This window comes from Saccostrea echinata, unplaced genomic scaffold (genome assembly GCF_033153115.1).
Source record: "Saccostrea echinata isolate AGI-Se365-2 ecotype Australia unplaced genomic scaffold, CSIRO_AGI_Sech_v1 ptg000034l, whole genome shotgun sequence".
Taxonomy (NCBI): Eukaryota; Metazoa; Mollusca; class Bivalvia; order Ostreida; family Ostreidae; genus Saccostrea; species Saccostrea echinata.
In genome coordinates this window covers 966,312-990,081 of record NW_026889783.1, presented here as the reverse complement: position 1 = coordinate 990,081, position 23,770 = coordinate 966,312, and the positions used below count along the sequence as shown (strand labels likewise).

The following is a 23,770-nucleotide window of genomic DNA, read 5'->3' as shown; positions in this document are numbered from 1 at the left end:
CCAAGAATTTAAAGCCAATATAGTATAATAACTAAAACACTTAAATTACAATATACGGAAAGAAGCATGAATAACTTAAAAGCATTTATTTGATTTCTTTATACTATGACCTTCACCCCAAAGTTTTACAGGATAGAAGGGGCATGCAATAATTTCATTAATCTACAAGACAGGGTGTAAAAATAGTCATACCATGCTAATTGTTGGGTTTGTATTGCTCTGGTGCCCAATAATATTTGTCTTTCTTTATCTCATCTTTAATTATATGATACGGGGTAAGAACTCCGTATGTATTGTTGTTCTTGGAGACATTGGAAGAAGTCCACGTATGCAGTATCATGCATCGTCCTTTGCGGCTGAGGGGTTCTCCGTGGATATTGTTGGCTATGGAGGTTTGTGAAAGACTCGATGCATAAAAGCATTGTTGTAAAGGCTTTTTGGAAATTAATCGATTGCTTTGACCATTCATTCATATGTTTTACAGGATCAACACCACATTCTATCATAAAGAATTCAAAGAGAATTACACTTTATGAACTTGTGGAAGTGCCAGGATTTTTAAAGAGTGGGTTTGGTTGCTATAATTTGGTCTTGGTAGGGTTAGAATGATTCTTATTCTTTCTTGGTTTTAAGTTTAAAACATAATTAAATCAAAGTTGAAAAAGAATAAAATGAAATACAGAATATACGGTCAGGTGTATACTTTTACTGATGAGTCAAAAATATTGGCACCTGTATCTTTTCATTTTATCAAACATGTCAAACATATGTACTTATCAACAATCATAGCAGTATTACATATTTTAGAATTTCAATAAGTTACCTTATGTTTGATTTAATTGAACAATATATTTCAGCTCTACCCTGTTTGTTTGGTTATGTTATTAAAGTTTTGTTCCAAAGCTGTACGCTTGGCATAAAGCTGTTACTCTTGCCAAAGTCTGGATTTATCTTTTTACAGGTATTTTTTTTAAGGATTTATATATCACAATTTATGGTAATTGTCTCAATCATTTGATTTTGGTTGTAACATTGTTATTTGAATGGATAAGAAAATTAGTTTATATCGTTGCCTACGTCACAATGATTTACGTCAAAAACGTATCAATCTGCTTGACGTTACTTTCAAAATATGACCAATTTGAAGGCATTTTTGAAGGAGGTATTTTCTTTTTTCTACACTTAATGATGGAAAAAGAAATTATTAGGAATAAATTTAAAAGCTACCAAAGTCATATTGGTATATCCCTGGTTGGAACAGTTTACTCCTTTTCATAAACCACTTCGCAGTTTATAAAGCTTAAACTGTCCCAACGCAGGTAATACAGTATAACTTGGGTAGCTTTTAAATTCATTCCTTAATTGTTCTATTAGTACTGATTAAAAAATATCACTGACATTAAATAATGACAAATTTTATTCTTATTTCTTTCCAGAATCCCCCTTCCATTCCTACAATAGCAGTGTGCTGGGTAGTTTGTTTATTGAGAGGGAGTAAACTGCTTGTTGATTGGCATAACTATGGTTATACCATCCTTGGCCTTTCTTTGGGAAATGACCATTCATTGGTCAGATTCTCCAAATGGTTTGTGCTTATACATGTAAAAAGTTAATGTATTATGATGTAGACTTAAGATAAGATGCTTGAATATGCAAGAAATATATATGAAATTTATCAACTTCTGAAACAGTATGAAGTGGTTGGTGATCATTTTCTTTTTTTTTTTCAAATAAATACTGTATACTATATGCATGTAATATTCACAATACTGAACAGTTTCTAAAATGATATGCCTTTGATAGTTTTTGAATTTAAGGTAAAAAATCTCATGCATTCTTATAATCAATTACAAATACAGGTATGAACATGCATTTGGGAGGATGTCAGATGTAAATATTTGTGTAACAAAAGCAATGAAGAAGGATTTAAAAGAAAATTGGAATATCAGGTGCAAGTATTATAAATGCCATTTGATATATTGGTATGAATCCCTTTCAAGTAACTTTTATCCTTGTTGATAAGGTTTCATTGTTTTATGTCTTGACCTGAATAATCAGCACCCTCTATCATCTTAAGTCCTTATTTCACAACCAGAGCTTTGCATTATGTAAATGACTGGACTATTTTGGTTACAAAAAGGCAGTGTTTTTCTTACCATCTTCAGAGCTGAAACCTTGTATGACAGACCAGCAGACATGTTTCAACAAACTTCACTACCAGAAGCTCACAAGCTGTTTACAAAACTTGCACAGCAGTATGAAGTTTTTACCAACAAGTCAGTATAGAATTTGGTGTTTCTCTTGGATAATCTATTCACAATGCATATGTCAAGGGTATAAATAAAAGCAAGTCATGCCATACATTCATTTCAGTGATCTACCAAACAGCACAGCATTTACAACACAATCAAAGGGTGGGAGAACTGAATGGTTGACTGACAGACCAGCTCTGATAATGAGCAGCACAAGCTGGACAGGTACAAAAACTATTGGAAAATATAGCAAAATAATGTCTTGGTTTAAAAAAAAAATGACAATATTTTCTTATCCCTGAAAATACCAACATTTAAAACCTGCTAGAACTGAACATGACTTCCATGAGTTACACAAGTGATTCCAAATTATGTGTGATCTTCCATACAAATTTAACTTGTGGTAATCTGAATATTTTTGCTTTTACAGCGGATGAAGATTTTGGAATCCTTTTATCAGCTTTGTCAGGCATGTTTATTCTACTACTGCCAGAAATGCACATACAAAAAAAACTGAATGTCTCAAGGAAGACCTACAGTAAAATATGGTTACAGCAAACACGCTTCTAATGAATTCACTCCGAAAGCAAAGTGATTTTTCCCTGTAGTTATGAAAGATATGAACTTATCAGATATCACAATATGTACATGTACCTGGTATATTATTATCTGATTAAAAAAAGGAATTGAATTTCTTTCCCTAGCACTTTGTTATAAGCATGTTTTACTGTATTTTTATGACAAACAATAATGTTACATGTACATTACACAGTTATTTATGTAACACTGTCACAAATGACCTTTATTTGTACTTGTAGAGTATGATGAAGCCTCGAAAAAAGAAAATTCCCTTCCACAGTTAATATGTGTGATAACAGGTAAGGAGTTGTTAAGGCCCAACACCAGAAAGCAGGTGCCCTATAGTAATCACCAGGTCCTTCTGCTTATCAGTCCATCTGTCTGTCAACACTTTTATGTGAAGCAATAATTTTAGTGCCGTTCAACCTACAGATTTCAGATTTACTAAATAGAAGGAGGATGATTAGAGAACACTTTCACTTGGTCCCTTGGTTAAAGGTCAAGGTCAAAAGTAAAAAAAAGTTGATATTATCATTATACATTGTACATTTATGTGACGTGATAACTGGTATATTTTTATATACTTATAACATAGGTGAAGATAGGTTAGAGGAAATTACCCACAGTTTTTGGGGTCACTTGGAAAAAATCAAAGTCAAAGCTCAGATTATTGATACATCCATTATAGTGCAATAACATTAACGTGCTGTTACTTTTAGACTTATTTACTAATGAAGGAAAAAACTCAGAGTTTACAATAAATAACTGGTTCAAAGGGAAATATTTAAATTACCATTGTGATTCAGTATAGATGTAAATGTACTTTTTTTCCACGGGGTCATAATTCCGCAGCAGCATTATTTCTATTCAGTCAGTGGGTAGAAAATTACACAGATTTCTAGGATAGCCTTTTGCATGTCTTAAATGCATTTCAAGTATGCTGGAACAAATTTCCACAAGAAATTGTGGCCGCATACATAGTGTAAATTAATCCTGCAAGGAAAAATGTACCTCTAGAGTATATAAACTACACAGATAAAGATTGGTTAGAAATGAACATTTCTTTAGTAAAGGTCAAAACCACAAAGGTCAAAACTACTGATACTGATGTTACATATTTAAGTGGTGTAGAACAGTAATCTTTTTGTTTAAACTAAAAAGAACTTTTTTGCTACATAGAGAAGAGGATGACACCTATAGATTTTATGGGAATTTATTCAAAGATCTACATCAAAATAGTTTATTTTCATATGCGATACAAAAAAATGGAGTTAACTTCAAATGAGGTATTTTATTCACTTTATAATAAAAAGAACCCTATCCTATAGGTTTTGAGGCTGTTTAATCAAAGGTCAAGATTATTGACATAAGAATACTAAAGGGCCCTGTTATGTGTGGTGAGTCTTCTAGATCAGAGCATTAAATATATTATACATGTAAATGTCTATTTTTTTTCTTCATTTTTTCAATTCAGATAAGTTTATTCATATTGAATAAGAGGAGTCAAGTGCTTGCTTTGTAGATCCCTTTCCTCACTAACACTTTTCCACTTAATCAATGTATTCAATTTCTTACAGGAAAAGGACCACAGAAAGAATTTTACAGAAACAAAATAGCAAAACACAAATGGAGTAGAGTTAAGTTTTGTTTACCTTGGTTAGAGGCAGAAGACTATCCTAAACTTTTAGGTAAATACTTTAAAAGATTTTAACTTTTTTCTTCAGTATACTCAAAACACTATCAGGAACACCATGTATTTTTATTTACAGACACATAATTACTGACTGATAACATTATAAACCAGGTCCCCCCCCCCCCCCAATAATTTTGCCAATATATATTGTATGCTATAGAAAACAAAGTTTTTGTGTGGAGGTGCCTCCCCAATAACTACCCTTTTTTATTGCTTGTCAAGGAATTTTTGCTTGCCCCCCCCCCCCCCCCCCAAACTGCTGAGAAAGCAACCTAAATTTATAATTGAAAAACAAAATGAAATTAAGGAAAGTTGAAGCTGTACATAGTAATCTCTTAGATAAGTATCAAATAGTGTTTCAGTGTGAATTATTTTCCCTGATAGGGGCTGCAGACCTAGGAATATGTCTTCATGCCTCTTCCAGTGGCCTTGACCTTCCTATGAAAGTTGTGGATATGTTCGGATGTGGTCTTCCAGTCTGTGCTCTCAAGTTCAATTGGTAAAGGACTGAATTTCTTGTGAACCTCTGCTAAGGCTACACAACCACTGACCCTGTGGTTGTAGGCATGTTTGTCAATTTTGTTCTATTTTTAGAAATGATCAAAATATTTTTTTCCAGCATATCAGAACTGGTAGAACATGGACAGAATGGCTTGATTTTTGAAGACTCTCAAGAACTTTGTCAGCAGCTAAAGGTAAAGTGTATTTTGATATGACAAATTTACTTTTCATTTGACATGATCTGTTTCTGACGAAGTACAGAGATTACCAGCATTGTACATGTTTCCCTCAAGCACTGTAATGATCTGTAGATGTCCTCATTATAACAAATATTCTATTTGTATTTTAAATTTTTTTTTCATATTATTTTTCTCTTGGTAGACTTTAATGGTTGATTATAAAGGAAGAAAAAAACAGTTATCACAGATGAGAAATAATTTACAAAGCTTTCAGAAGATAAGATGGCATGAATCATGGAAAAGCATTGTATTACCATTACTGGAAGATAAAATAAAATCTCATTGACTGTCTTTTGTTTCATCTTATTACATTATAACAAGCATGCTTACTGTTACACACATATATTGTGGTAGAAAACAAACATTTAAAACTGTGTATAAATTTAATAAACACAGTTATGTAATATTTGTGTCCCTGCTGTTTTCCATCATATGTAATTCATTTCCAATAATTTGCCCCAATCTCTAAATCACATAATTCATAACCTATATTTTTGCCAGTTTTTAAATCCCTTTTTCTCCCCTTGTCAATTCCTTACTAGTCATACTTCTGATTTTAGTACATTTTATCAAGCAGAGAAAAAGTCATCCATCAAATACAATGCCAGACCCCTGTTTTACACTGTTTATATGCTGCTTTCTACATCTGAATCTACATTTGAATCTCGTGTAGGCTCTACAAATTTCTGGACCCAGGGTAGTTAGAGCTTTATATCAGTCACACAAAAATCAACAGAAAAAAAGAGATCCATATAATATTTCATGGTTTATTACTCATCATGAAAATATAAAAAAAAAATATATGTCAGAAATATGTTATAGAAATATTTTTGATATGTAAATTGTATATATAAAAATGATATGAATTTTTTATATAGAGTACATGTGATTGCACATACATCAAGACTACAAACACAGATAAATGTAAAGTCATTCAGATCTGGCAGATTTTGATTTCGTCTTGTAATGAACACTGAATCGTACTAGCAGAAACTACTTTGGTGGTGCATAAATAAATGGTTCTCCGATAATCTATAGTTCATCATGTGACCAGTAAAGTAGTCATAGTCAAATCCAGCTTTCACAGGTGAAAAAATAGGCTGATATTGGTTGCAGATATCAAAAGCAAGGTACTGCTAGTGAGAGATACTCTGGAAAGACCAAAAATGACCATCCAGAGCATGTGCAAGAAAGGGAGTAAAGCTACATACATCTATATAGACTGTGTATATAAACTGTACATGCTTATATTATGCCACCTATGAAACTTCAAATAGTCACACACGGGATACTTCAATACAAAACCACCCACCAGTATCTGTACAATTCTGTATTACTGTTAGTAACTTACAGTGGAATGTCTGAAACGTAGCACTTTTGCTTCAACAGAACAGATTCAATCTCTGTTCTGTCCTTCAAAATGTTAACAAATATACAAAATATATTTGAAAATTATACATCTTTATCACATCTGTACAAAACAGGAATACACAATATTTACATGGGCCTAACAAACATAAACTGAGAGAGGGTGTACTTGGGGAAAATGAAAAAAATAAATGAAACAAAATCTTCCAAACCAACATCCAGAGGGGGGAAAACCCGTAATTACATGCATTTATTTCTGAATAGAATCTCCAAACTGCTATTTACACATTTTGATTCATTTCCATTGCAGTTTTTGACACTTGGTGATTTACAGAATTAATTACAGTGCTCTGAATATACTTGTATAAATCTAATACTTTGCATGAGATTTCTTGTTCAAGACACAGCTAAATTTTGTCTACAAGTCCTCTATCAGCATAAGCATAATTACTGTCTTAAACACACAGGATAGTAACTTATGTCATACACATACCCAAAGTAGTATATGACTATACACACAGGGTAACTATACATCTGTGTTTGCACTCTATAAATGAAGCACATATTAAATATATCACAGAATACAATAAGTGGTTTTGTTTAACACAGCTCTGTACATTGGGGTGAAAGTTCAATGATATGAACCAATCACTGTCAATGGTAACGTTGAAGGCTCATCTTCTCATTTGGCCGCTTTTTGTGTCGATTTATTACCTGCATGTATTGACCAATCAAATTGGAAATATCAGATCCCTGCAGGAACAAAAAAAAAAGTTCAATTGGAAGGCTATCTGGCTGACATCAACAATTTGAAAAATTAGCTTTCTCTGCTTTGAGTTCTAACTGAATTTTTATTTCTTACCTGATTTGTTTCAATTCTGACAATTTTCTGCACCATTAAATTGCCCAATTTCATGTCAAGGAAATTATCCCCACTGTCGCTACGATAACGCCGCGTTGACAACACTTCACTGAATGAATAGTCCAGGAATGTTTCCTACAAGAATGAAACATCAATAATTTTGGGGGGTTTTTTTTTAACATATGATTAAAAATTCTGAAATAGACTGAATAATATTGAAGAATGATTCCCCATTACTTACATGTGTTTCCAAGCTGAGAAAGTGGATGCCACGCTTGTTTACAGCCAGAATGCACTCTCCTTTTATGACTGGCTGGGTTGGGGGATTCTGCCAAAAGGAAGAGTTCACATTCCGAAAATGTTTTACTCTAAATTTATTACATGTTCCAACAGCCAACGAATGAAGAGAGAAGATTTCTAAAATTAGCATAGGCATAGGAAATTAAGAACTTACCCTTATACTGAAAAATGTGGATCCAAATAATGGCCAGCGAGAAAGAATGTCTGTAAAATATGAACTCTTTTTAACTGCTTGATCCAGAAATCTGATTCACAGTGCATATTATTCAAACCAATGTATTTTGACTTTATATGCATAATAATTCAAGTAAAAGTGATGTTCAATTGCACTTGCCTACAAATCTAGCTTTACACTCGAGTGGACTTCTACGCATGACATCCTGCATGTTAGCATGAATTCTGTTCAGCCATTGCTGCTGATGATAATCTGGCATTTTACGTACTGTCTCGGGAATTAAGTATGGCAAATCTTTCCTACAATTAAACAGAATGTAGGCATGTAATGTACCTTCCATACCATTTCTTTTACTTGTTGATTACATGTAGTATGTTTATTTGTTGTAATACACCACTTACATGGTTGGCATGCCAACTCTGTCATAGCCCCTGTGTAGTAAAGCTCCTAGAACAGCAATGTCCTCCTACAAAATTACATGTATATTCATTGTAAAATGGTGCAAATTTGTTCCCAAAGAAAATGTCTTTGTAGTCTTCATTTACTGATACATTATGCTAATAGCAAGATATTTTATGATTTAAAAAAATACCCTGTTATTACATGTACTACTTAAATGACATCATTTTATTTAAAGCTATATTCCCGACTTAGAAATTGAAACTTGTGTACCAGTACTGTACATGTACTAGCAAATATAATCTCTTGACATCTCATTTTGCAAGACCTAACTATGACCCTGTATTAAAGAAATGGCTGAGTTACTGCTAAAGCAACATCAATTCTGGCTATATATATATACCTCATCACGATGGCTTAGCCTTCCCTCTTTGAGGACCACGACGAGACCTTCAATGTAATCAGGAAGACTCTGGAAGAACATCAGTTCATTGTAGAGAATGTTGTCTGTGGGCCGGAGAGGGAAATACCATACAGTCCGCTGGAAGACAAGATCATAACTGAGGTTGTTCCGCTGAAGGTCTGCAGTCACATCCAGAACATATTCCTCAGGCTTCAGTCTACTAAACACCGGGGGACCCATCATGTCTTCCTCTGAAAATCCAATTACAATCTTAATATGTTTCTACTTTTTTAAATAGCAATGCATGTTAGTCGTAAATTTAAATTACAATTTACAAATCAAATTTTTACACTATAGTAACTCAAAACTTGATCTTATATTCAAATCTAATCCAATTCAAAAAAACCCTTATTGACAACCACTTACTTGTTCTCAAAAACAGAGTATATTCCTCTATTTCCACACTATCGCTGATATTCAGCCTCAAACAAATCTCCTCAACAGCATCTCTAACAACCTAAAAAAAACACAAAACAGAATTTTATTATCTGAAGTGCTCTTGTTAAATTCCCTATTAACAGGACAATCCACGAAATAGAGTTCAAAAATAGGCAGGACATCAGATTACCGTGCAAGGCTTGATTTGAACCATTCCTTCTTTTTCACAACCACTAAAGATGAATGCAAATCTCTTTGAAATCCTGCCATTCTACAAAAAATGTATAGTATATGTAAGTTCAGTGAAATTTTCTTGACTCTGAATAAATAAATAAATGATAATTAAAATTCTTTTAATATCTGAGTGAATGTAAATCTTGAGAAATTAAAAAAGCTTACAGCTAAAGCTCGGATTTCCTCTTGGAGGGGAACATTTTTGCGTCCTCCATATTTGAATGTTTTTCTGAGATTTTGTAGACATATAGATGCAGCCCCACTATAGGTCCTCATGGGGTCTGAGGCTGTGGTCTCCAGGTATTTAAAAAGGTACGGCCTCAATGATTCAGTACAATCACAGTAGCAAGCAACAATGGCAAACAATCGCCATCCCATGATGCAACTCTTCCTACAATTAAAAAAAAAAAATTATTCAATTACGTATATAATTTTACTTATTATAATTATCTGTTTAGCATCTACGTAAAATCTTACACTCTTCTTCTTCTTGTTTTTTATTGGCTATGAGATTTAAGATAAGGTGGTATATAAAATCTGGCTTTTACTTACGGCTTCATGCTTCTGTTACTGGTGGTTTGTTTACAAAGCTGACAGTAAACCTCATCCCTTAATTCTGGGTATTTGTGGCAAGTCTATCAAAAATGTCAGTAATTATTGGAACATTCCATATAAAATGCAACTATATAAAGTAGACTAGCATTTTTTTTTTTTAAAGAAAACGTTGCTTACTTTTAGAATTTTGAGAGCACAGTCTACTTCAGTCTGGCTAGATCCCATGGGATAATCTCCCATAAATTTCATTATGCCTATAAAAACAAGATTATTTTGCATGAACTTCTATTAATCAATATTTTAAGATTTTTGTTATAATAAAGAGAAAGACTTGTTTACAAAAGAAGAAAATCACATGTACATTTACAAAGTTCTGCTGAAACTTACATAAGAAACATTCCAAAGCTAACTTGTTCAGCTCCGGTTGCTGTAGTTTCAGTAAGGAGGCCTGAATCGGGGACTGGAAAGAAGGACAATTTTAATAAATTCACATGCCTAAACAACTGTCGTTAATCATTATTTTCTATTTCTTTTTGAATTCTGGAGAAAATTATTTGTCTTGCATTACAAAATGTATGAAATACAAACGGATTCATAACATCACGTTTCTATTCAGTGAAGAGTTTCATTGTGAAACTAATGTATGAGTTCACTTATTTCTACTTACCCTTGTCTATTGAATTAAGTCTTTCAGTCCTGTAAAACTGATTTCTACTTACCCTTGTCTATTGAATTAAGTCTTTCAGTCCTGTATAACTGATTTCTACTCACCCTTGTCCACTTGACCAGTTCTGCCTGCTCTCTCCAAGTCCATTCTGCATTACCTGTTCAAAATCCATAAAATTAATCATTTCACATTTTAAAAGACAATTTCAGATAAAGGAAAGATTGAATTAAAACTTAAAACTGGATTGATGAAATAATTTTACTGATATCTAGTCCACAAACAGTTATCAGATTTCAAGCTATTGTGAGTAGTTAAAATGCATACACAAGTATACATACATGTACAATACCACAGGTAATGAAGGTGATTAATAAGTTCCTAACATTTTCATCAAAACAGCTCAATCTTTATTCCAGTCTACTTTTTTTACATCCAAATAATTGTTATTTTATTTTGAAAATAGTTAATTAATTAAAGATTTGTTAAATGTTAAATTTTAATAGATAACAAATGAACTATAATGATAGAAAGTCCTGTTTTGTTTTTTTCTAATAGACATGCAGTTATGGAAAACAACACAAAAGAGGGGGTACAAGGAAAAAAATCATTTAAGTTTTTCCATTTGAATTTAGAATAAGACTCCTATATCCTATTTTCCACGTTAAAATTATACTCCTTAATAATTTATACATTAACATGTAATTCCAAACTTATAGATGTGCTTCACAACATAACATACAAGCGAAAAGTGTGCAGATGGAATAAATCAATTTTACTTTAGTTTACACTGAATTTTTATGAACGTATCATATGTGTTAGTGTTATTTGATCAAACAAGCCAAGCATCACCAGACCTTCCCCTCTCCTGTTTTTATCAGGGTCCATGCTACGAAGCTTGAGGCTTTCTATCATTTTAATCGTGCCTCGTATTGAACCGTCATCCTTCCGCATCATCACGAACCTGAATATGGAGGACATAACATAAAATTGTGCAGAGTAAAAACATCAAAAGACAGTTAGAATAAATGGTGGGGGAACATAAAATTTAATGTCTGCATACATGTATATGACTGGAGGTTCTTGTAAAGCACCATTCACACTGTGAAAATGATGACCTAAAATAACATGTTAGTAATAAAATACAAAAGCATGCCTTAAAGAAATATTGCTTGAGCACAAATAAAGCTGCAAATGTAAATAATGCATTGAGCCCCCAGTTTGAGTAACCAAGAAAATCCAAGCAACATTTCTCCCTGAACAGTTTGTAATAACCTAATACATAGAACTCAGTGTATATATAACAGGGTAACATGCCGTCATGCGAGTGGTACTGTTTGCTTTGTTTACCTGGTTTATACTTTACTAACTCCCTCCTGTTACTGTAACACATATCAATAAACAATGTCAGAAAAGTCAGAAAATTTCCAAACAAGGCACACACACTTTGTCTTACTTACCCAGATTCATGGCTTGACAGGCTCATATTCTGAGGCCTTAGTGAAAATTTGAAGCAGTACTTTATAGTATGATCTACACATTTCATGTATGCATGGTTCCACACTAAATAAATATCTAATTGTCCTCTAGCAAAAACACAAGGTTCACTCACTTCTGGAGAGACTCTCTGAAGTGCAGTAAGGCAAACTCCATCATGGAGAACTTGCCGTCTTGAATGGCAGTGCCTTGACTCGTCTCACTCCTGTTGTCAGCGTAGCCATCCTGGAAAATCAGATCATCCACAAAACTTTGCACATACATTTAGTTTTATTTGATTAAACATTGTTTATCTTAAAAAGCTACATCTAAATCCTTTATAATGCAATTGAGAAATGTTGTACATGTACATACATGTAATTATACAGTTGTGAATCCAAGTGCAGAGTTGTATAATTTCAAACAAGTGTGAAATTGATGTTCTATATATAGATACTGACCCTGCTAGGAGGTCTAATCATCCTCTGTATTGTGTGTTCTGTTAACTGAGCTTTCATACCCCCTGACCTCTCGACCTCATGTCTAGCCAGAGGTCGCACATACTCAGCAGGGAAGTATCCCAGCATTCCATTCAAGGATCCATACAGCCAGCCTGTCAATAGTGAAGTAAACTTTTACCATATGGTTTACAGAAACATATATTTTTATCTTACAGAAGTCTGTACAATGGTTCTCACTTACCTTCTTCTAATGCCATTTCTGGATCTAGCAGTTTGATGACCTCATTCCTGGCAAAGCTTAAGAGTGTGGACTCTCTTGTAATGTAATCCTTTACAGCTATCACGTACTTGTTACCCTGAAATACATAAACATGATATAAAATATGCTTATAAAATCCTTCTTCTAGATGTTTTAAGACATGCAATAGAGCATACTACCTTGTCTGCTTCTTGAAGATACAGATCAATCATCTCTTTGAGCTGTGAGGCCTGCAATGAAACCAAACATTTGATTGGTTATTTCTGCTAATATATTCAGTGTTAGTAATTATACATCGAAGATTCGGTAGTTAGTTTAAACCTGTTACATACCCTGTTGGTGAAGAGAACTACAGATTTGTTCTTCAGATTAACTTGAATGGTGTCTCTTGTTGGCAGCACTACATCAATAATGTCTTCAAAACTGAAATTCAAACATACATTATTACTGAAGCAATTTATTTCATGAATACTGCACAGTCTAACAATAGATTAAGAGGTACTTCATATGAAAACTATGTATACTGAGGTCAGGTACTGACTTGTGATGCTCCATAACATCTAGATAATCTTCCACCAGAGAGCGCTCTCGAGTCAGAAAGTTGATGCCATTATGGTTAACCCCCACATAACGAATTCCACCATACTGACCTTGACCCTGAAAACAGCGAAGGCTAATATTGAATGCAGAAAAAAAGTCTTTGTGATCTTTGAATATCTAAGCTAAAATATTTATGGGAAGATGTACAGAAAATCTTGTTTTAACAATTACTATAAAATGATAATTCATGGTCATAAGATTTCTTTCCTTAAAGGTCAGAAAAAAGAAGTACATGTAGAATAAAATAAAAAGAAATATTGTACATTATTAAACTTGACAGATTCCAAAGCTTGCTCTAACAATTATGCTGTAATTCTACCCTCTGTATTGTAATTAGGAAGAATAGATGGGTAGTACATTTTACACTGGTTACGTCATACTCACTGCTACAGGGAATAACTTGGCAAAATAAGTTGGCCATTCTTTGGCTGTGTCTACTATTATCTTTTTTACTTGATTCTTAAAATTGCCACTTAAGTAGTTATCTTTGTTGATTCCATAACTCTCTACAATAAAGAAAATTAATGGATAATATTAAATAAACACACTACCTTAATCCACATGTAGTCCATAATGATAAACAAGCAACAATACTGATTTTTTTTTCTCAATTTTCTGTGTTAACCACGTGAAAACACAAATTTTATTCTAAATTGATTTTACTTTGATCAATCAATTTCAACCTCATCTTGAGATCAATTTTCTTTGTACCTTTAACATGCTTTTGACCCCATCTTTAAAAATCATTCAAGTGTGAAAGAACTATTCATGTGTTGAAAACTATCAAGAGGTGAAATCATTACAATAAGTCAATGGCATTAAAGTTACCCACAATGCCTTGGGGGTCACTTACCCAACATGCCCCTCATTTTGATCCTATCCTCCTTGTTGATGCGGACACACCCTCCATTGTAGACGTCCTGTACCACCTGACAGAAGACCAAGTGGAGGGCCATGGGGTTCTCTAGTCTCTCCCTTGGGTGGAAAACCTGGAAGATCAGACATCAAGATAACAGAGTCACAAATACAGAGACCTTTAATTGCTTAATCCATTTACCTGGACCTTTTTATTTGTAAATAGCAATAAACATTCATTCTGTTTATATCCTAAAGGCAAAGCTCAATGAAAAATAAACAATTAATTTATAAACTAGCTTCCCAATTATAGAGACATACAGTATCTTAAAATTTATATTCCACATTAATTTGAAAAATAAATTAACTTCATAAGATACAGCAAAAGCATATCTACACTGATACCTCTTTTCTGATATTGATGCACAGTGGCATTTCATTCATCATAGAGTTAGGATTCACCATTATAAAAGGTCTATTTGGGTTCATTGTAATTCCTTGTATTTCATCAAGAAAATCACCAAACAATACATCCACAAAGAAAACTCTCCATTACTTAATACACTATATCCACACAGCTCTGATATTTTCTATCACAAACCAGTGTGTATTTGCCATAAATAACATGTCATTAGCTTCTATATAAATGACATAATTGGTGCCCAGACAAGCAGTCAATCATCTTGAATCAGTAAGAACAAGGGTGTGAGGCCCACTATGTGAGAGGGGAATCAAGTGTGGGAGTGACCGCTGTCCAGAATCACTGTCCACTGATATGGGACCCTGGCAGTCAGTAAGCTGTGGAGACAGGTGCCCTCCCTGCTGTATCTACTGGTGTCATCCCCACACATATATAGTGACAATAAACACATCACTTGGTGGCAGTTACCTCAGACCCCAAAAAAATGACCAAACTTGTTTGACAACATATATTCATTAGTGTTCATGCAGATTATACCACCTAAACAACACATTTCCTATGTAAATACTATGCTTATGGTGGCTCACTAACTATAAATACATGAAGAACACAGGAATAAAGTTAGCATTCTTTTCAATATTATCTTGCTTGTTAAAATTCCTGGATATAGACAAAACCAGAGATACAGACGTGTTCTCCTGACTTTGTTAATTCCTGGATATTCACCAAATCAGAGACACGGACATTTTCCCCTATCTTACTAAATTCCTGGATATACATCAAACCAGAGACACTGACATTTTCCCCTATCTTGTTAAATTCCTGGATATACACCAAACCAGAGACACAGACACTTCTCCTTTGTTAAATTTCAAAACATGTTACAACTATTCTACTGAAAATTTACTTGACATTGAGAGTACACTAGAATGGATTTTTATCTGAGAGACCCAATACAGTAAAACATGCCTTTTATTAAGTGCCAGGGATGGATAATTTTGCTTCATTATAAATGTAATTCATAATATTCGTCAAGTTTACTAGGTATATACTTTAGAGCCACAGGGAATGAAAATCACTTCACTGTAAGTGTCAATTCATTATTAGTGTGTTTGCTATAAGCATGTTTCACTGTAAATGGTTAAGTGTTACACACCTCTTTTCTCAAGTTGAGTGTCCAGGGTACATTGTGGTAGGCTAGATACTTCTGCTTTCCCTGGGGGTAGAGGCGAGTTACCACCTTCTCCAGCTCTGTGTAGTTTATCAGGAACTGGGGCTCCTTCTTCTTTACCGTCACAGTCTCCAGGGTCTGGGTGGGGGGTGGCAGAGGAGGAGGGGCAGATTTTGGCAAGGGTGGGGGCTCTACAGAAGTAAAAAGTCAAAATCTAGGTCAAGGTCATGAAAATTAAAGGTAACATAAATATATTTAAACAAAAAACTTAAATTTCAATAATTTAAAAAAAAAAAGACTGTGCCATGGCTTTTAATTGATTTAAAAATGTACAAAAAAAAGAAAGACAGTCTTTAAAAAAAATGATGGCCAAATTACGATAATGAATCATCATTGATATCTTGTATGGTATTGAATTAATGGCACACTTCTGACATTAAGTTTGATGAATCAGATCTGTAAAGCTGTTAAAAACTGGCTTAAGCAAAAGTCAGGATAAAGCATTAAGGAAAAAAAAAGCTACAGGAAAATCATCCATCTTGATATTGCTATTTTTAATCAATAACAATGAAAATGTCAGACAATAATAAGTCAATCATAAGGAAAATGATATGTGTTGTTGTCAACACAATTTCATTATGAATGTTTTCAAACTTATTCTGTAAAAGAAATAATTTCAATATATGTCTACTTCATCAAATGTAAAAATATATCTATAGACATGATAATGAAGCGTTAATTTGCACATAGTTGTAAATGCATTACATGACATTAATTTATCAGGTTCTGTACTAAAATGACCATAAACTGACAGGTGGACCAGTGGACTATATAAAAAGGTGCAGGTGAACACTAAAACACTAAGGTGCAGCATAAGTAGCCTAAGGTAATACACAGTAACTGTAGGAGTTATGTCCCTTAGTATATAAATCACAGCACACACACTATTTATGATAACAATGTACCCTGTTCTTCCTCACTCTCCTCTGTCTTTTGGGGCTCTGGTTCTATAATAAAATATTTGTTGTTTGTGGTTAATTTAAAACATTTAATTTACTAAATATCTCCTTTATCCAGAAAATGAAGCTTTAAAATATTATAGCAAATACTACACAACCTCTTTCTCCTATGTGTATTTCATTTTCATTATGAAAAAAAAGCTTTTATGTTAATGCAATGACTTTTGTACTCAACTGCTGCAAATTATGCTGTGTTGTTGAATTTAAAAATTTGAAAACAAAGCTTTATTACGAAAAAGCAGAGCCTCTACTGATTTTTTTTTTTAAAAAATCATATTAATTCAGAAAACTGCAAAATAATCACTCATCAACTTCACCCAACAAAATGCTATTTTTGTTATTTAAAAAGGCTTATGAAAAAAAATCTTTTTTGTAGTTTTGGTAGTTGTTTTAATTTTTAAAATTTAAGAAGCAATCTGACACAATGTAGAGAAGGTGAAATGAGAAGAGTTTTAATAAAAGGCTAAACCATGCCCTTATTTCTCATACACATACACCTAGCTATAATCAACTCCTTACAAATAAAAAAAATTGTTTACTTTAATCAATTGCAAATCTACAAAGCAATATGTGCAGAGCCAAATATCCTTGTCAAAGAAATCTATAGAAAACTACAGAAGATTTGACAGTGCAGGGCTCGGTGGTTTGGTTGGTATTTGGTGAAAAAGTTGTTTTGTGATGTGCTTTAACTGTACCACGTTTGATTGGGTGGGGAGGCGGTCTCAGCTCTATGATTGGTTCTACAATCACCAATCATTATTACTGTTTTAGTTTGTGAGTGTTTGTTTTAAATCATCATTTGCATGCATATAAGTTCAATCTTTTACATCAAAGTTTACACATTTCAAAATTTTTCAAACTTAAAATAGCACACATTTTATTAATTTAGCATTATACATGTAATAATTCCATTTGTCAGCTTGACTTTAATTAATATTACTATTCATGGTTGAAATAGGTCAATTCAATGTCAAAAAGTAACCACAAGCAGTAGAAATGAAAAGCATTGTAGACTAGTACCCTTTTGTTTTACAGGTTCTGGTGGTTTAACTGGTTCTACAAAGTAATGTACAACCTACTATAGGCAGAATCAACAAAGGATGAGAAGAAATATTACCAGGTTAAGCTAGCTTCTGATTTTCTTTTCCTGTTTTTTAGTTTTATTTTTTATTTATTTTTATATATATTTTTTTTTTGAATTCAAGACAACTAAAACTTTTAAAATTAATATCTTGTTTGTTGCTCATAGTGCATTGAAAAATGAAGCAAAATTCAAAAAGGTGGTAAATAATTTGTACCCGGTGGTTTTGGTGGAGCAGGAGGCGGACCCGGATCTACAATGGGAAATGATTATAGCATGCAATCAATTTAATAACCTCATTGAAATTTTTTTGCATGTGAAATCAATAAGACTGATTTCATTTTACTGTTGCATTCCTGAACTAAAACATGTAAGACATCAAGAAAAGCTTCCTTAAACGATAATGATAATACACCTCCAACATTAACATGCTTCTCAGCCCTGTGTCCATAATACGAGTTTATTTTCCAGTACAGCACCTAACTGACCTTGAATGATTTTTGTGGCAATGATCTCTTTTTTCTCATTTTCCTGTTCCTTGTTTCCCCCAAGTTTCTGTTCCAGCAGTTGAAGGGTGGCCAGATGGACTGACTCGGCAAGAGACTTATTCTTACGCTCCTACAACAAACAGAAACTCGGTGACAGCCTATATCAATTCACAGATTCAAAGTACATGCAATTCACATTTACACACTCTTGGTCTAACAGGGATTTCTCACAATTACAGATACAAATTGTAATGACTGTGAAATTTATAATGATGCCACAATTCTGTCAATAAATCTTACTGACCTTTTGTTCTTCTTTGGGGGGTTCAGGTTTTTTCCACTGTTTCTTTGGACTGAATCTTTCATGAAGATTCTGTTTCACATTTTCATCGATTTCCAAACGACCAACTTCTCTGGCCCTTTTTTCCTCTTCCACAGAAGGTGGAGGCCAGACAACCTTGCCTATTCTCACAGTTCGTGCACGGCCCTTCTTGTCAGTGAAAGTAAACATCCCTTTTTCTCGATCAAAAGAATCTTCTGTGGTTTGCATGATGGGAGGAGGGGGTGGGGGTGGAGGGGGTGCAGATTGCATACGGGGACTCATCAGCTCCTTATCTTGGTACTGAGGAGGAGGTGGGGGTGCTGGGGCAGGAACCATTCTCACATTGGATTCCTTTCTTTCTGAGGATTCAGTGTTGACAGTCAGACCTTGTGTGGGTGCTGTGCTTACAATTGGAGCTACACTTGGCTGTCCAAAAGTCTTATGCTCTGTGTGACCCTCAAACTGACTCCTCATTTTGTAGACTTTTTTAGGGACACCAGTACTGCTGACCTCTGCTGCTGGGATAGTCGAAACAGGGATATGCATTCCTCCCTGACTGTTGATTTGGCCCCCTTGTGCATTAACTACAAATGGTTGTGCAGCTGATGCTATTACCATACCACCATTGATCTGCTGTTGGTCCCTGGCTGTCACCATAGGGAATGGACCCACTGAATTAAAACTGGAGGCTGGGCTCACAAGGTTTTGGGGGGTCTGTTGCTGCTGTTGTTGCATTTGTAAGAACTGCTGTTGCAGCATCTGTTGCTGTGCTGACTGTAGGAGATTTTGCTGTTGCTGTCTTTGTTGCTGTTGGAGCTGGGCCTGTGCTTGTGCTTGGGCCTGAAGGTTTGCCTTTAAGAGAAATAATAAAGTACGGCTGTACTTATCAATGTATATATCAAAAATACATGTGAAATGGACTAAAGCATCGTGATAATATGACATTATATCTACAATTAATATTTATTTAGTTTATCATATTTTTTGAATCCTTATTTGATGTGTGATTTTACCATCTGTTGGAGATAGGCATTGTAAAGGGCCTGTTGTTGTGACTGCTGGGCCATTTGCTGAGCAGCTAACTGTAGAGGATCTGAAAAAAAAATAGTTGGAGTTGTGTGTATGGCCGAATTTCATCAAATTCACTGATCAAGTTCATTACAAAAACTCATCAGTACATCCATTCAATGAAACATTAAACTATCCTATTCCTTTATCTTGTATGTTTGTCAGATTTTTTTCTGATAATTTTCCTAATTACAGAAGCCAATTCTATACCATACCATAAAACACAATAAACAATCATTATCAATAACAAACATTCCTCAAAATTGCCTTGGATAAAATGAAGTCTTAATGAAGATACGTTAATACATAAACATCACAATTAATTAAGGTTTTATGTGAAAGGAAGCGTAAGAAGATAAACATGCATCATGGGACAATTTACAACCTTGCGTCAAGTGATGCTTCACTCCCTGTTAAATGCGTAATGTTTGTTGCATTCTTTACCTTTGTTATCTGTCTTATACCTCAGTCATATTACCCCCTAACAGGCAGTCCGCCTATCATTGACTCATAAAACATTGTCATCAACAGTATAGTCATCTCAGATTTACAAATTTATCAGAACAATTAATGCTTCATTTGCAAACTGCAAGATATGAAACTGGTAACAGAAATGATAAAACCTTTGGTCTTCATTAATATACTTCAGTAAAAAACACTCTGAAAAGTACTCAGTAATTTTACCTCTAATACAGCATTATTCAATAAATTATGAATTCCTTCTGTCAAACTTGCCACATAAAAAGAACAGATATATGTGTCTACTTATCTTAATGGACCAGTAAAATTCCAATCAGTACTCACTAAAATCCCCTTTGCCATCTTTTGAGCCCACTACGACATGAAATCCTCGAGCTTGACTCACAGGAGTCTCACACTGAAACACTACAGACTCACTCTGCTCCTCTTGATTAGTCCCCATAGTAACCAATGCTGCAGTTCTCAAAAGTGTCTGACAGAACAGAAAGTTGACCCAGGAATGATCACCTCCACAGGTGACACTCACTCTGTCCCGCCCTGTGCTTTGAAGCTGACAAACACAATGTTTCAGGACCTCCTATCATTCATCACCGACAGGGCCTGACCAAATAGCCTCCACTTCTCCATGATAAATAGGCCTCTACATGACTCCAGGGGCCAATACTACATCAAACAAAGGGGTTCTACACACCAAAAACATTTCTGCCTCACACTGCTTCCTATAATTACTACATCTACAGGGCAATATTTGACTACAGCATAATTAGAAATTTTCAAGGGAAGGGATGGTGTTGAATACACAACTGTCAAATGGAGGTCAAAGTAATACACAATATAAGGTCACTGCTACAACACCTTAAGGGAACAGAACTCAGATATACACAGATTAATAAGCCGACACCATCACATGTATCTGATCAAGAGTAACAATCAAGTTTAATTGTCATTTCTCACAATTAAATTGAAAGTCTTTGTAGATAGGCATGTAATTTTTCACATCGGGGAGGTTTCTCTTAAATTTACAAGCTATGACACATTCAGTCTGCAGCAGAATATGGCAAATCATGTCTTATACAAAAAGCTTTTCTATAACTATTAACTGCCAGTTATAACATGGACAGACCATTAATTTAATCTCCCCATGAACTTGAGACTGTGTCAACGAACTCATTAAACCTGCTCCTTCAACACATAAATGACATCAAAATATAACAACTTCATAAACAAAGACACTAGAGGCAACATCTTACCATTAACAGGAACCACCGGCGGGGAAGTGGGGATCATGCCATTGGGCTGCAATCCCAGATTCAGCAATGGCAATGTAGCAGGAGGAACAGGGGCTGGCTGGACACCAGGGCCTGGAACACCTTTACCCCCTCCTTTCAATCGATTCTCCAGGGTATGAGCATCACTCAGTGTGTCCACATGCTCATTCAGAGCATTATTAAAGACGTCTTCCACCCAGTGTGACCAGTCCGACTGGCCTGTGGCTGCCGAGATATCTGATGCAGCAGAAATACCCTCCAGATAACGGTCCTGGTTATGTTTCCTTGACACTCCAATCCCTGGTCCGTGTCTTCTGATGCGTTCACGTTCTTTTATGATAACTCCAGATTTCACATAGCGGGAATTTAGTTTAGAATGAGCACTGAGGTCTTCATCTGTAACAGACCTTGGAGTACCAGCTCCGTTACTGTGTACTCCATTCACATATCTCGTATTTAACTTGGACTTTGGGTCCAGTCCAACCTCCTCTATGTCCTCTACAATAGGAGTATTATGTCCGTTAGGTATTCCATTTGAAACGCCATGTCCATTGGTGGTTGGTGGACTTGGTGCTTTGCGTTTGTTATATCTCATATTCAACTTAGATCCAGAGAGTCCATCCATCATTAACTCTGTTGGTCGTTGATTGAGAACACTTGTCATAGAAAATTCAATTCCGTCGTCATTTTCCTCCACGTAGTTCTTCCTTGGAGTGAATGATCTGGATTCAATGCGGGAGTGTTTAACTTCCAGAGGCTGAGGTAGGGACCGTGTTAGTTTCAGGTATCTCTCATCGTCCACGCTATGTGGGCTGAAAGGCATGATAAAAATGTTTTTGTTAGCTCAGTGGCTCCCACCTTTTGTTTCCAGGCTATTACTACCCTGGCAAAAGATCAAATCACTAGACCATAAATTATGTTATCACCTATTAAAAATTCTTATTTTCTAAATGCTCCATTGCTTCACAGTCAAAACAATCTTAAACAACTAAAAAAAAATTACCCCAGAATATGTGCAAAAACCCTGCAGCTTCAGCACTGCAACCCTTTCTGGTACTTACGAGTTTTTGTAGAGGCCTCTTCTCATTGCAGGAGGTTCCCTGGTCCTGTCTGACGTAGCAAGATAATACGACTTACAGTAAGGGAACCCAGGAGGAATCTCCATCTCACTCAGAAGGTCAAGGACATAGTCGTATCCCATAATCTCATAATAATCTACTTCCTCCTGGACCTGGACCGTCCAGCCATAGCTATTCTCCTGAAGACCCCTGTAAATGTCAGTTAACATGGATAATTAATTGACAACTTATGACCAGTTATTGTGGGTCAATGTAGTCTAATAAAGTGGCCGTCCTTCTTACCTTATGTTCAACAAGTGTCTGGCAAACAGTTCAGCATTTGTCCAGGATTCCACATGGCCAATCATTTTGTGACCTGAAAATATGAATTTTATAATTACTTGCTATGAATTTTGCTCACCATTGTAGTGATATTTTATTACATTCCCTATTACTTTTTTTTGGCTAATGCTTACCATCAGGAAACTTAGCTTCCAGGGCCATGTTGGCTTTCTGTTGTATAGCTCTCCACTCGAGAAGACAGGGAGGGTAGACTCGGGAGAACTGAGCCTCTACGTTAGCGCACTGTAAAGCCTTGTGTTGACAGAGCTGCTGGTGTCCTTCTAGCCCAATGTCTGACACAAATCTAAGCAGGAAAACAATAATCATCAATTCCAATCAAAAGACTTGTAACATTTCAGTTTTGTAGCATTTCATTATGTTATGAAAACAAAACTACCACCTACATGTACAACCAAATTTTCTGAAAATCAATCCCATCTTACATTTTCAAAATCTGCTGTATACAACAGAAAAATTCTTGTTTCTGCACTGTGATCCAAATCTATTCTAAAATCTAAAATGTAAGTTTATGTGTTTTAGGGAAGAAACTGTTTCTCAGAGGAATAATTCTTACTTGATAAGATATTTGCATAATTTTTTGCTGGGCGGGAAGGCACTTAAACAGGCGGCCATTAAGTTCCAGGCTTTTTCCAGGGCCCAAGGATTTTGATTGTTCCAGCACTGGTTTGCGATTTGACTGTAAATTTCATCCCTCAAGCCTTCATGTTGCAGACCCTGC

The 23,770-nt window shown here is 34.8% G+C and overlaps 2 protein-coding genes across 3 annotated transcripts in view; one reads left to right on the top strand and one right to left on the bottom strand.

The window, feature by feature from the left end:
* The first annotated feature begins 144 nt into the window (after window positions 1–144).
* On the top strand, window positions 145–5,555 carry LOC133199499 (chitobiosyldiphosphodolichol beta-mannosyltransferase-like). Of its 2 annotated transcripts, XM_061335308.1 has the most exons (13): window positions 145–392; window positions 485–565; window positions 858–961; window positions 1,437–1,585; window positions 1,860–1,949; window positions 2,166–2,276; window positions 2,374–2,477; window positions 2,683–2,721; window positions 3,071–3,130; window positions 4,409–4,519; window positions 4,909–5,023; window positions 5,144–5,219; window positions 5,407–5,555. In XM_061335308.1, the coding sequence occupies exons 1-13, from the start codon at window positions 194–196 to the stop codon at window positions 5,548–5,550; spliced, it is 1,383 nt and encodes a 460-aa protein (XP_061191292.1). In that variant the 5' UTR covers window positions 145–193; the 3' UTR covers window positions 5,551–5,555. The 2 variants fall into 2 exon arrangements, with proteins under 2 accessions (XP_061191292.1, XP_061191293.1); XM_061335309.1 differs by lacking the exon at window positions 2,683–2,721.
* A 468-nt stretch (window positions 5,556–6,023) lies between these two features.
* Window positions 6,024–23,770, bottom strand: part of LOC133199493 (unconventional myosin-XV-like) — a 42,590-nt gene continuing 24,843 nt past the window's right edge. Inside the window, exons 25-60 of the mRNA XM_061335301.1 lie at window positions 23,606–23,766; window positions 23,166–23,335; window positions 22,993–23,065; window positions 22,693–22,899; window positions 21,614–22,443; window positions 19,829–19,908; window positions 18,798–19,667; window positions 18,494–18,623; window positions 18,223–18,258; window positions 17,945–17,980; window positions 17,620–17,664; window positions 16,871–16,912; window positions 15,891–16,096; window positions 14,312–14,447; window positions 13,843–13,964; window positions 13,400–13,515; window positions 13,191–13,281; window positions 13,038–13,088; window positions 12,841–12,955; window positions 12,600–12,751; window positions 12,275–12,384; window positions 11,520–11,626; window positions 10,770–10,822; window positions 10,386–10,458; window positions 10,176–10,252; window positions 9,996–10,078; window positions 9,609–9,834; window positions 9,400–9,480; window positions 9,198–9,288; window positions 8,772–9,022; window positions 8,371–8,435; window positions 8,129–8,268; window positions 7,949–7,998; window positions 7,736–7,822; window positions 7,495–7,629; window positions 6,024–7,385 (exon numbers count right to left, since the gene is read on the bottom strand). Coding sequence (XP_061191285.1) covers window positions 7,287–7,385; window positions 7,495–7,629; window positions 7,736–7,822; window positions 7,949–7,998; window positions 8,129–8,268; window positions 8,371–8,435; window positions 8,772–9,022; window positions 9,198–9,288; window positions 9,400–9,480; window positions 9,609–9,834; window positions 9,996–10,078; window positions 10,176–10,252; window positions 10,386–10,458; window positions 10,770–10,822; window positions 11,520–11,626; window positions 12,275–12,384; window positions 12,600–12,751; window positions 12,841–12,955; window positions 13,038–13,088; window positions 13,191–13,281; window positions 13,400–13,515; window positions 13,843–13,964; window positions 14,312–14,447; window positions 15,891–16,096; window positions 16,871–16,912; window positions 17,620–17,664; window positions 17,945–17,980; window positions 18,223–18,258; window positions 18,494–18,623; window positions 18,798–19,667; window positions 19,829–19,908; window positions 21,614–22,443; window positions 22,693–22,899; window positions 22,993–23,065; window positions 23,166–23,335; window positions 23,606–23,766 — 5,397 coding nt within the window. The 3' untranslated portion in view covers window positions 6,024–7,286. The remainder of the gene's footprint in view (window positions 7,386–7,494; window positions 7,630–7,735; window positions 7,823–7,948; window positions 7,999–8,128; window positions 8,269–8,370; window positions 8,436–8,771; window positions 9,023–9,197; window positions 9,289–9,399; window positions 9,481–9,608; window positions 9,835–9,995; window positions 10,079–10,175; window positions 10,253–10,385; window positions 10,459–10,769; window positions 10,823–11,519; window positions 11,627–12,274; window positions 12,385–12,599; window positions 12,752–12,840; window positions 12,956–13,037; window positions 13,089–13,190; window positions 13,282–13,399; window positions 13,516–13,842; window positions 13,965–14,311; window positions 14,448–15,890; window positions 16,097–16,870; window positions 16,913–17,619; window positions 17,665–17,944; window positions 17,981–18,222; window positions 18,259–18,493; window positions 18,624–18,797; window positions 19,668–19,828; window positions 19,909–21,613; window positions 22,444–22,692; window positions 22,900–22,992; window positions 23,066–23,165; window positions 23,336–23,605; window positions 23,767–23,770) is intronic.

Coding starts and splice junctions, on each gene's coding strand:
- LOC133199499 (XM_061335308.1), top strand. CDS start 194: ATGCTAATTGTTGGGTTTGTATTGCTCTGGTGCCCAATAATATTTGTC. Junction 566..857: donor AGTGCCAGGATTTTTAAAGA/GTGGGTTTGGTT, acceptor AATATATTTCAG/CTCTACCCTGTTTGTTTGGT. Junction 3,131..4,408: donor GTTAATATGTGTGATAACAG/GTAAGGAGTTGT, acceptor AATTTCTTACAG/GAAAAGGACCACAGAAAGAA.